The 13,406-nt window shown below is 38.9% G+C and overlaps 1 protein-coding gene across 1 annotated transcript; it reads left to right on the forward strand.

Moving 5' to 3' along the window:
* The first annotated feature begins 792 nt into the window (after positions 1-792).
* ATP6V1G3 (ATPase H+ transporting V1 subunit G3) lies at positions 793-12,467 on the forward strand. Its single transcript, XM_065675298.1, has 3 exons — positions 793-1,004; positions 8,868-8,968; positions 11,655-12,467. Exons 1-3 carry the CDS (start codon positions 923-925, stop codon positions 11,826-11,828), a joined length of 357 nt encoding a protein of 118 aa, XP_065531370.1. The 5' UTR covers positions 793-922; the 3' UTR covers positions 11,829-12,467.
* Positions 12,468-13,406: the final 939 nt, after the last annotated feature.

Below are 13,406 nucleotides of genomic sequence, written 5' to 3' on the forward strand. Positions count from 1 at the left end.
ATAATTATGCACCTTGACATGTCCCCCTCCTGCACAATGGCTGAAGGTCCTGTGATAGTGGGATCTGTCGGGCTTTTTCAATAAGGATTCAAAGTATGAACATGCCGTCTATCCCTGCAGTCTCTCACAAGACATACTTTCTACTGTAGAAAACAGAATGTGCATCTATAGCCATGCTCATGAGTTCACTTGACTGTTGTGTGTTAGTACTTTGAAAGTAAGACCACCAGACATACCTTCCCAGAGCCTGGATCTTAGAGCTAACACCACAACTTCCCACCACAACACTCATCTCCTTCAAACAGATTATAATGCAGAGCACACCTCAACCACCACATGCTTTTTCTAAGCTTTAGTCTCTTAGGAATTAAATTCCAATGAAGATTACTTTTTTAAGTGAAAAAATACAGCAAATAATGTAAAAAACTAACACCAAGCAGAAGCCTACAACCAGTTCACTGTGTTCAATCTCGTTGACCGAGTCTGATTCTTCACATTCAGGGGAAGTTTTATTGTAAGGAAATTCCAAGAAATGTTCTTTTTACCTCAGTTCCTCTGACAAGATTAACTGTGTTCTGCTTCAGGAATAAAAGATTTGAGAAAAAAGTAAAATCCCCATTAAACTACAAGCCACTTGGAGAGCTCTTTTCTTCCTTTCCAATGTGTTAATCGGACACTTCAGCTTTTCTGTGACCCTGAGGAGGGGAGAACATTCCTTTCAACCTCACTGCTGTGTTTTTCTGATTGCACTAGCAGGTCTTTTCACCCAGCAGCAATCCAGGCAGAGCCGGCTGGTTTGGTGCAATCTGGAAAGCTGTTGTAATAACAGACAGAACAAAAAGCACAAGGAAGAGCCTGGCAGCTGTATACAACACCCTCGGAGCTCCAGACCCACAGAAGTTCACCAGCCTCAGCAATCAGCATGACCAGCCAGTCTCAGGGAATCCAGCAGCTTTTGCAGGCAGAAAAACGTGCCAAGGACAAACTGGAGGAAGCCAAAAAAAGTGAGTAGCTGGCCTGATGTTACTGTAGTTTTCAACTGCAAGCTCTTCAGGATTACAGTGGCTTACAAACAACCAACATTTCATCTGTGTACTTCACAGCTGTGCTGCTCCTATTCTTTCTTCACACTTGCACTAGCACTGTGCCTTGATGGCAGCCAGGTATTTAACCAAACCTGAATACGCAGAGTTTGCTTAAAATTCTGTGTGCACGTGTGCTTGTGTGCGCACGCATATGTGCCTTATTACATTAAACAAGGTTTTCTTTGTTACATTTATCCTGTCAGCTAGATTTATTCTTGCTTTATCTCAATGCCAATAACATCATAATAGCCTTCCTTAGCTATTTAAACTAGGAATCTACATGCCTCTGACTGCCAGTCCTTGAAGATCACACTCCAAACTCTTCTTTATAGATCCTGTATAATTTTTCAGTATTCCTCTTTACTTATGAAATCTAGTAACTTTCTTTCTAAACTTAGCTGGGCTTAGAAATAAAAATACATGAAAACAACAGGAGACTTCAGCACAATGATAGTAATCAAAGTCATGGTACAGTCACAAGCACCATCAATGCTGTATAGTCATTGATATGTCTTTCTACATGGTGTAAGTATTCACCAAATGATTTAATGTTCAGATTAAAATAAATGTCTTATTTACTGAATACCTAAATGCCCAGGGAAAAGCATGTTTAGATATCCAATAATAATACCTTAAATACTTTAATTCTAGGTATTTATAAGCAAAAAATTAACAACAACAAATAGAAAAATTAAGGTGTCTGCCAGAAGAATTTAAATCAAAGAAATAATTCCCCTGGCAGAGTTTTTCCATTTAAAGCAAAAAGAGTCATTTAAAGCAAAATATGGTGACCTTATTCTCCTGAATGTAGGTACCAACCACGAGTTACTGACCTGCATTAGAACCAGAACTGTTTTGTAGAGTTATCCTAATTTAGAAATCAACAGCAGGAAACAATGTTGTCCTGTCAAGTAAAATGCACAAAGATGATATCGTGTGGAGCAAGAGTGTGACAAAGGAACATATTTTGTTTTCCAGGGTGAAACAGAAGCTAAACAAAAATAATTTGTGTAGCTTCTATATCCCTGTTACAAACAAATCAGCTGTGTGCCCATTAATTATTAGTTTAACATGCTAATTTGTACAGCAGCACACGAAAAGTAAGTAGAGAGGCAACACCACTTCCCTGGGCATCTAGCCACTACCCATGCCTTGAAGAATCAACGGGGAGGCGGAGAATTTGCCCACCTTTATAAAACAGAAGGTTCACAAAAAGAAGGTGTTTGGAGGTTGCTGCTCCCAGCCAGAAAGCAAGGAATAATTAAGAAGTGATTCGACCTTTACATAGCCAAATGAGGTGCTCTAGGTGGGATGATTCTTCCCTTCTGTTGGGCAGAGGAAACGCACTGTTCCCTGAAGCAATAAGCAAGAAAGCATACGACCTGGAAAGGCACATCCCCCACTGGAGGGAGTGGAAGTTTGGTCTGAACACAGGCTGCAGAATCAGGACTTTAGCCAGAATAGCTTGATGCTGATCGTCCTTTACTTTTGGTTTTGGCCTTTTTTGATGTCTTCATTCCTAAATTAAAATGTTTTGTTTCAGTTTAGCTTTTTCTAAAAGAACCAGCTAAAAAGTGGTTTTGTAAATTAAGGAGCTCCAAGAATGAAAAACATAATTATAACATAAAAGTAGTGACCCAAGTTGTCTTGCAGAATCCAGACATAGTTACTGGTGCCTCTACTCTGCTCTGCCAAAAAATGCACTATCCTGTCATCACCTCAGCCCTATACAGTGTGTTTGTGATAAGCACAAAGCTCCTTACAGATAAAGTATCTTCCAGATACCTTTGAGTATGAAACTTGAATTAAACCACTGCCTACGCTTACCTCAACACTAATACACTGGTAGAAGTTATTCAACAGCTACAGAAAAGAGCTATTAAGAATTTTGCTACCAGTAAAAATATTCAGAGTAAAAATATTTCATCAGTATGACTTTCTTCTCCGTCACTTCTAAGGGCAAACAGTTTTTTGCCTTTATAAAAATTTAGGAAAATGAAAGTTTCTCATACATAAATATCTGGATGTAGAGGGGGAGATGGAAGAGGATATAAAGAAGACAGAGCCAGACTCTTTAATGGCATCCCCTGAAAGGGCAAGAGACAATAGCAACAGTTTAAATGTAAGAAAACAACTCTGTAACTGTGAGGGAGATCAAACCCAGGAACAGGCTGCCAGAGAGGCAGTGGACATCCTCCATCCTCAGAGACGTTCAGACCCGCTGGATATGGCCCTGGATCAAGCTGCCCTTGCCAAGCCTGCCCCGAGCAAGGGCTTGGAGTAGACCCCGAAGGCTCCTTCCAGCCTCAGCAGTTCTGTGTGATCCCATGAGAAACCTCAAGCATTTCTAAGAAATTTTATTCCTGGCTGTAGTTGATCAGTGGCAAAAAGTTTAAATAACCAATGAAGTGGCCTATTCATCTACAGCCTAGACTCTGTGGTTTCCTTTTGTTCATGTTAAATACTGACAACAGTTTCTACCAGGGTGTGAACAGCAAAGCTCTTGTGAGTGTTAGATCTCATGATCACACAAGCAAGGTCAGGCCTTAGTGTTTCTGATTTGTTTGGGGTTTTTTGAAGTCCGCCCTGGATTTTGTGTTAAAAAAAAGTTTTAGTTAATCTAACAGAATAATTATAGTTATACAATCAATATAATTACAGAATAATTATAGCAATACAAAGCTATACAATAATATTATATAGCTACATAATAGCTATATAACTTTATTATATTCAACATTACAAGAGGTTTGCAGTGAAGCTACAAAATAAAATATTTTAAAATCTCCATGTTGTACTAATTTCAATTTTGTTCACAGCAATGTCACTACACCACCTTAAATACTTAATATACTAGCATAACTTAAATGCTGTTGGACAGGGTTAAAAGGGATTCTTTTCATGCCAATCTGGTTATGCCAAGTCAGAACTACTTCAACAGTCTCTTCTCCAGAATGATTCTGCAGTTAAGTTAGAATAAAGGATGGCAAAAGTTTGAGCATAAAAACTAAGATAAAAGGAAATATATGAAATGCAACCAATATAACCAGTTTAATCGGTTAACCTGTGCACATATATACAGTCCAGTGAGACAAGGTGAGGATGTGCTGCTCCACCGCAGCAAATGCTGGCCCAAATCCACCTGGTACCAGTTTAGATCAGCAGCTTCTGCTCAGGGGCTGGCACTCTGCAGATCTAGGCTGCAAGTGAAAGCAGTGAACCATTCAGTGAGCCCTGGTGCAGTCCTGTCCCTGTTAAACTCCACCTATGACCTCCTTTGTCACTGAAAACAGTCATTGCACAATAGCCCTGAAGGTATGGGTCCAACTGTTCTATTTACATTGTAATGTGAGAAGAACGAATGGCAGGTTGTTCAAGGGACACAACCAGAAAAAGTCATTTTCAAGGAAACGCAATTAGAAAAACTCCCCTTATGCAAACCCTTCACTGTTTACAGTTGATACTCACATAACCAGAACAAAATGTAGTGTGAACACACATTATATTGTATATAAACAGATAACGGGCCTATTTTTTGCTGACATATGTGCAGCTCTTTGTAACGCAAAATCCATTTTGGACAGCTAAAAAATTAGCAAATATATAAAATTCTATTTATAGACATGAACCAAAGCAAAAAATACAAAGAAAAAGGCTGTTCTTTACATGCTTTTTCATACTTCTTGCTCAATACCCTTTATCCTGGCTTGCAATATCTTTACTGTGTCATTGGCTGACATCATTTATACCTGAAAAATTAGTAATAAGTTGTTGATAAATGCACACATGTAAGGCTGAAACTATTGATTAAACAAACCAAAACAGTCTGAAATCCTTTGGCCTTCTACACACAGCACTGCTTTAGCTATCATTTCTGGATGCATTGTCAGAGCCAAGGCATCAATTCCTGAAAATCCTTTTGGGTAAAACAAGGGAAACCAATGTGTCATGAAGACCGTATTTAACAAAACTTGTTTTCCTATAAATTTTTCTATCTTGGCTTGAATTTCTAGCACCTAATAAAATGAAAACTCAGATGAAAGATTTCAGAAATTCAGATTAAAAACAAATGCTAATCAAAAGACGATATTGTAAACAGAATTAGATCCATGGCATTCTCTTGGATAATATCCAGGCCATATTTTATCTGCCGAATAAACTATACATACTGATCAGCTGCTCCTATTGGTTTTTATGAAAAGTGTAAAGTAGCCTTCTCAAAATAAGCATCCTAAATCCCATTTTGCAAATGATTTAACACTGTTGAAGACAACTGAAATGGTCCTATTTAAAGAAAACGGGATTAATTTTTGGGAACATCTTCATATGAAATTATTTCTATACAAGACTTTGGCTAGAAGCCTAGATGGTACGTTTGAAATCAGAAAGAAAATTTTAGCATGGCAGTTTTGGGGAAGTACTGTGTTTGAGCAAATTAGAATGCAAGACTTTTGCTTTCTACTGTCTTTTTCTTGCAAAATCAAAAAAACCCCAACAACCTAAAAACCTTCCAGTTCTTTTGGATCTAACCAGAGCTAAGACTTTCATTAACATTACAAAAAACACCTAGAAAAAAGAATACAGTGTTTCTCCATGCTAGTAATGCTCTCCCATGTTAGGTAAGAAAACGTGATACAGGGCTGACCTGTTAAGATTTGGCCAATTTAACATGGTGCCTAGAAGCGTATAGACTGTCAGCTCCAGTAATCATGGATGGCAGTGGACAAGGAATCCAGAGCACAGCTGCTTTGCTGCTCTCCATCTTCAAGGATGGGAAAGAGGGATGAAGGGGCAGCAGCAAACTTGACCCCCACAGCTGGCCCTGTGAGAGAAAAATCTCTTCAAACTTGGAGCTTTCTGTACCTCACCTTTATGATCCTAGAGGAAATATCATAGGGACAGGTTGGTTTGCTCATCCTCCTGTATTTCTTTCCCTCTTTTTGCATGATCTTGGCTGAATTTCAATGCTCTGCCATCCTTCAGTGTCTAAGGCTTAATTTCAGCTCATCTGTGCAGATCTGCAGATAATCCCATCCAGAAAATCAGTGAGACTTTGAAAAGGCAATCCCATATTGCACAACCAAGGTAGCAGACAAGTGGTTAATAACAGACTGATTAATTAATTTTGGTTTGTCTCTAGTGAAACAGCAGGTTAAGCTCTAGTTTCTGCTTAACTTAATCAGGTGCAGCATATGCACTATCGCATATGTTGGCAGTTGCCGATTCTGTCCACAACGTTGTTGAACTAGCAGTAATTTACTCACAGCTTTTCCACTTAATTAAATAAGAAGCAGCAGGTTCCTGCTGTGCCAATCCTAAAGGCATCATGGAAAAATGAAATGGCTGCCACCCTACAGTGACACCCTATGTATTGTGCTTACTCCAGTGCACTGTCAAGAGCTGACACTTATGCATATATATACTTTTTGGTTCACTAGCTGCATTGTCAGAGGCAAATGAACTGTTGTTTTACAGTTACTGTCTTCCCATTTTGTTCATTTTAAATGGATTTATTTATCTATCCGGTGGCCAAATATGCAACATATTTACTACAGATGGCCCCCCAGATGGAATTTGAAATTAAAATCCCACTGATTTTGAAATAATTTAATTTGCTATAGAGATCCAGTTCCTCAGCTGGTGAAATTGGCAGAGCTTCATTATAGTCACCCCCCCGACTTACAGCTTGAGAAACACCCCCCAGCTCTGCTCCTAGAGAAAAGCGCTGTAAATGTCTGATCAGCTCCAAATTTGGAGCAGAGAATAAAGGAAACTCCAAAATTAAGACCTAAGCCTGGATCAAAATTTTGATGTCCAGATTGATGTCAGGCTCCTGTACAAATCTGTCAGTTCACACAATCTCATCCCAAGACTTCATATGGTGAGTGGCAGAAGCTGAGGGAATCAGCCTTTATCACACGTATACAAGCCCTAGGAAAGTACATATTAGGTTTTAAACCACCTCTCTGCCCCTTAACACATAAGCACAGTGCCTGGGTGGTAGAAGGACTTTGCACGATATAGTTAACTACACAAGAGAGCACTGCTCTGATGAACTGAGAGTCAGTAAAGCTATCTAGTTCCTCACCAGGTTGCTCTTTCCTGTAAAAAGCCTTTATATGATCATGCACCCCAGTTCCCACAATAAGAACACCCACAACATCAAACAGTGCAGGAAACAAGACTTTAAAAGTCAATTCACATTTCAGGAACCTCTCTGCTTCTAATCATCTATCTGCAGATAACGATTTGAGAAGGAGCCATCAACTGGGCAAATAATTTACTGATGGATCAGGCATTTTTCCCAGGCTTTTGTTGAATCTCAGATGTCTCATAAACAACAGTCTTCCTCCCAAGATTCAGCTTCCTCATTGCACCATGCTCAATGAAACTAGACTGCTATATGCCACACCTGATAAGGCTTCAGAAGCCGAGCACATGTGTAACCAATCCAATGCAGCAGCCTGGAGAAAATAAACCAGAAATACTAATGCTTGTCATTCTAGTTGTATAATGTTCCTTAGGATTTCAGAAAATGTACTGTTTTCAGCTTCCTTGCTTGAATTGAATGATTAAAAGAACCAACCAAACAAACAAACAAATTCAACAAAAACTCTCAGGAGTATTCATATTGCTCAGTGATGTTTAGTAAATAAATAAATGGATGGTTCAGGAATGAGACCAAGATGTCTTTTTTCAGTTGCTCAGCCTCCAGTCTCTCATTCTTGTGATATCCTAATTTAAGCAAACAAGAAATAGCTTTTTTCAGCCATTGAAGACATTTTTTCCCTGTTAAGAAAAGGGGGCAAGCTTATCCCCTCTCACTCCTAGCTGTTCAGCAGAAAGATATCATAAAAGTCACCATCAGCCCAGGTGTCTCAAATATAACATACCAACTCTCAATGCAAGACTTTTATAGCTACATCAGTTAGAAAGTGACTTTTTCCAAACGAAAGCAGATTCCTGTGGTGATCCATGAAACTTTACCAAGTTTATACAAAACAAGCAGACAAAGATGCATCACCATGGGGTGGTTGTGGCATGTTCGACACCCACTTCATGTAAAAATTTAAGCATCACATCCCCATCAAACCTTTTACTCCTTTGCTTTACATAACATCCCTGCTACACCCAGGAACAACCTTATGCTTATGGTCATTAAGGGAAAAGGGTGAGGGAAAAGGGTGAGGGAAAAGAAGACAAAGCCTGAAGGTTGCAACTCAGTTTGGTAGTGGCTAAGACATATCTTGCAGTACTTTGGAAATCCGACAGCTCTAGCAGAATCCAGTCAGTGTGGGATGAAGGGATGCTGGCAACCCATCAATAGAGCAAATCTGACAGAATAAAGTCTTTTCCTATTAGTGACAACTAAAATCTGTTATCTGGCTGCTACTATTGCTGATGAAGGAAAGATAGATATTTATTTAAACACCAAGCTGTGATTAAAAAAAAAATGCATTTATGTTATGAGATAATGTGTAATTGCAAAAAGACTTCTGTTGTTAGCAAACCAACAAGCTTTTCATTTGATGTGTGCTTTCACACAGGGAGCTGGTCTCAGAAGATGGGTACTTTTGTGACTGGCTTTCAATCAAAAAGCACCTACCTAAAATCACTTTGGCTCTTCTGACTATTCTTGTGCAAACAAAGCTGCTGTTGATTTTGCTCAAAGCTTTGTCTGTTTTACTATGCCAGGTAAAATACGTCTGATTTAGAGATATTAATTTTTGGTATACAGTGACAACTGTGTGTGAAGTAAATCTCTGTTTTTTCCCCCATTAGGAAAGGGAAAAAGGCTGAAGCAGGCCAAAGAAGAAGCCATAGCCGAGATAGACCACTACAGGTTACAGAGGGAGAAGGAATTTAGGAACAAGCAAACAACTGTAAGAAACCTGCATATGTTCTTTTGTAGTGTCAGTCTGCCCAACGGTAAAACAAATTGATTCAGTGTTACACAGGGACTTCCACAAACCAACATGATCATACTGATTAAACAGAGGTATCACCTACAGTGTGCATATGCTTCATTTTGACTTCTTCACAGGCTTTGAATGCATTTGAGAAGGTATTGCGGACTTTCATGACTAAAATTGTCCAGATTCTGTATTTGGTTCATGCTTGTCCTTTGAAGACATACCTCTCGAAGAAAAATGCCTTTGGGTCCTCTTTCTTTAACACCAGAAAGACCTCATTCCTGTCTTGAAACTGGAGGTTTCAGTAAGGTGGATGTTGCAGTAAAAGCAATGATTTAAAATCTTTCTTTCTGATTGTGTTCTACTTTAGCTGACTTTTTTGACTACATCTTTGGTGAACTGAAATCTTCAAAACTTTGGGGGTTTTCACATATTTTCATAGTAAAGATATTGCTTCGGCATGAACTCAATTTTTTCATCACAAACAAAATTAAAGCTGCAGGGAAAGGCCACTGTCTGTGACTGAACATTTCACACAAGCAGGACAAAGCACATATTGTTCCTCAAATGACAGAATGCTGTACAAGATCATCGCAGCTCTCCTTCACATTCCCTGACCCCATTATGTCAAACATTTATCCACCCAGACAAATGTCTTCATTATTAACCTGTGCCTGGAAGGCAGGCAGGAGTTCCAGCTAAGCCAGTGCAGAGGGAAGTCTGATGCCCAGTTCAGTTAACTGGCTCAGGTATTTGGACACAAGTATTTTTAATTCTCTATCACAGTCCCATTTAATGTTATTTCCTCTTCTACTTTTTTCTGGACCAAAACTGGGGTAAATTTTTTCATATTATGGGATGTTCCACATCAGTCCAGAATGAGCAACAGAAGCAACAGATTAATTTGAAGTTAGAGTGACAAGATGGGGGTTTTTTTGGTTGGTTTTTTTTTTCTTTTGTTGTTGTTGTTTTGTTTTTTTTTACACAATATCTTTTTTCAAAACATACTAAATTTAAGCCCAAATCTCAAACCAATTTTGCTAGTGCTCATGGTGTTTTGTACTCAGGGTCTGAGATCTGTCACCTCAGGAGTTGTGCAGGCTAGTTCTGAATTATGTGGCTTCCAAGTCAGTAAGTGAAGTTAACTTTTTAGAGACTTTGGAATGACACGAGCACAAAACCAGTAAGGACAAAATAAGGGACAAGCCTTCATGGCCAGCAGAACATTATCTGCATTCTGACAAGCAAAAAGTCTTCAAATTGAGAAGCAGAAAACAGTTAAAAAAATACGCAGCAGAATTGACTATCTTGTTACAGTATTAGTATGAACTGAGAAAGCAGGTTCCCAGTCTGCAGAAGCTCTTCTTATACTATTATTATAGTACTTTTCTTGAGGTTTTTCAAAAGTATTTAGCAACTGGATAGCACACAACCATCCAGGATCTCTAGAAAGTTATTTTCCCTAGTGGAAAACATCAGCTTCATAAATCTTATCTAAGCTGTACAATCTTCCCCACATGAGACCTTTACAATTTGTCTAAAAGCTAAAATGAAATGACAGCTAAAACCAGTTACTATAGCAAGCTATAATATTTTCCCAATATTTACAATTACATTTACATCCTATATTACTTCCAAATCAGAAAGCGTTTTACATCTGGATTACAAGAAAGCTTTTTACTACATTGTCAGGTACTGACAAAGTTGCAAAAGATCTTAGCTGCATTTCCTTCTTTTAAGGACTAAGTTGGGCTGAAATCACATGGAAAATAAAGCTCATCACTCCTCCCTTATTTCTGGTCATGCTCTATGTATTCCACTAATATCACAGGTTAGCTTCAGCTGCTAGTCCACTCCAAAGAACCATGGCAGGAATATGAAGAACACATTATTTACTCCTTTTTTACTCTGTCATCATGCAGAAATGCCTTCTGCCCTCCCCCATAGGATTTTTTAACTGGAAACCTTTTCTCTGCTGGTATCTATAGGACTTTTCCATAAGGGAGGAATTCTAGGGATGTTGGGGCAGTGGGGGAGGAAGGAGCAAAGTCACAGATTTGGAACTCATGCATCTGTTAATAACATAACCTTGCTAAAATGTTCAGCAAGTCTAGAGTTAATTAAATTCTAAGCGAATGTCCTGATATTAACTGTGCCAGAAGCTGTCTGGTATTTTGCCAGATAAGAAAATGTAACATTAACAGACCTTGTCTGCGGCCTGTTGAGGGTTGTACATCACTAACTGCTGAAGACATTTCAAGTACTCTGAAACTGTAATGTTTTGCTCCTTAGCCACACCCACATTCATTCTCCGTGAGGCCAAATGAAGCACATGGGTGACAGAACTTAGTTGACTAGTCATTAAAATAGAAAACAAATTAAAATGAGCGATATAAAAGACAAACATGCACAATGTTGTTCCCACAGTGAACTGGGAAACTTTCATTACATGGGGAGATTCCCATTGCTAATGAGCATATGAAAGAGTTCCCTTTAATCCTGCTTTTATATATACAGTTCAACCTAGATCATACCCTTACTGCTAGGAAGCACTGTGACATGTTCAGATTATGTTTAGACTAGATAATGGAGAAAAGTACAATAAACACAGTCATACATAACCCTTTATTTTGCTCAGAGGACTTCTGCTTTTCAGGTCATGGGCTCCCAAGGTAACCTCTCTGCTAAAATAGAAGAGCAAACAACAGAAAATGTCCGAAACCTCACCAGCAGCTACCACAAGAACATGGAGAGCATGATGAAAAAGCTTTTGAACACGATATGTGATATCAACCCTGAACTTCACCCAAACTTCAGACACGCAGTTTAAGATCCATTGTTGTACTTCAGGACATTTGTAAAAGTAGCCTTCTTTCTTGATAAGCATAAATATTTTCTCATTTATTGTTTCTGTATATGTGAAATTAAAAGAACACTAAAGCCAAAAGCACACAGTTCCATATATGCTTTTAATGCAACAATAATTACACAGGGTTTCACAAGCATTTGTTGGAATATTGTTTCCTGTTGGTAGCTAAGCCGCTGTCATTTAGACAAGGGAACATCAACAACAGTAGAATAAAAGATTATTTGACACCAGCAGCTTTTCAGTAGGAGTCTTTATTCCTTTTCTTTCATAAAACGTTCTGTAGTGCGGTATAGTTCTTTACTTCAAGAGTGGTAAGACACTGGAGCAGGCTGCCCAGAGAAACCATGGCTGCTCCACCCCTGGCAGTGTTCAAGGCCAGGTTGGTCGGGGCTTTGAGCAACCTGGTCTAGTGGAAGGTGTCCCTGCCCATGGAAGGGAGGTTGGAACAAGATGATCTTGAAGGTCCCTTTCAAACCAAACCAGTCTATGGTTGATATGTGATTCTACGTGGTGTTACATAAAGTCTGCTTATCCCAATCTTCATTGTACTTCAAGAATATCACAGAAACTTAAAATAAAGGATTTCTTCTTCCCATGTAAGACACAGAGTGCTCTGCTTATAGAACATACAGGAAGTCTGCAGCCTTTAGTCAAAAGGAATGGGTCAAAACATTTTCAATTTTTGTATGCTAATTTGGAGCAAAATATAGCTGACTTTTACAGAATTACATTCAAAAGCCATACTCAAAGTATTATCCTTTAGTATAACCACACCATAAACTTTATATAGCTTCATTAAGTTTGAAAACTGAGAACAGGAGTAATCATTATTTACAAAATTGCTTTGGTTCAAGGTGCAGACTGGCAGATCCATCATTATCTATAAAGTTACACCAAAAGCACAGGAATCCATGGGCTCAAACTCTACAGCAGTTACATTAGAGGGTACCTTAACCCACAAGTTGTCCACAGAAATCACATCATTTAGAGCTCACTTCTGTTACTCTAAGTGACCTTGAGCACTATTCAATGGCACAGATTTCCCTTGCAATGAATTCTGCTGCAGTTTGGAAAATACAATATGATCTGGTGCTTTCAAGGTGAAGACCATTAAATCTGATGGGAGGATGATGGGAGTCACTGCTGAAGTGGGGGTCTGGCAGCTGCATCATGAACACCCTTAATGCCTTGTCTCCAGTGCAAAATAACACCGAATTAGAAAACAAGCTGGAGAAATTGCAATGACCAGCAAACAATACCCATGATTTTCAGTTCACATAGACACAGACAAATCATTTCAATTTCACAGCAGCTAGTCATAGGCAATCTCCTGTTCCAGTGAGGTTTACACAGCTGATATACTGTCATGTGCAAAATGACCATAAAGCTGTAGTCAATGTCAGCAAACATGACTTCTCAAGGCTGTGCCTGAATGCCACATCATCTCCCAGCTCTGATTGTTACAGTCTCTTGTGCTTGATTATATTCCCTGGGGACGCAAGGATGCTGAGGAATAGGAAAGAGACTAGAAATCCTGTT

This window comes from Lathamus discolor, chromosome 3, assembly GCF_037157495.1.
Source record: "Lathamus discolor isolate bLatDis1 chromosome 3, bLatDis1.hap1, whole genome shotgun sequence".
Lineage (NCBI taxonomy): Eukaryota > Metazoa > Chordata > Aves > Psittaciformes > Psittacidae > Lathamus > Lathamus discolor.

Bases quoted from the DNA above. Each gene is read 5' to 3' on its own strand.
- ATP6V1G3 (XM_065675298.1), top strand. From the start codon at position 923: ATGACCAGCCAGTCTCAGGGAATCCAGCAGCTTTTGCAGGCAGAAAAA. The intron at 1,005-8,867 runs GTGAGTAGCTGG...TTCCCCCATTAG, and splicing joins ACTGGAGGAAGCCAAAAAAA to GAAAGGGAAAAAGGCTGAAG. The intron at 8,969-11,654 runs GTAAGAAACCTG...TCTGCTTTTCAG, and splicing joins TTAGGAACAAGCAAACAACT to GTCATGGGCTCCCAAGGTAA.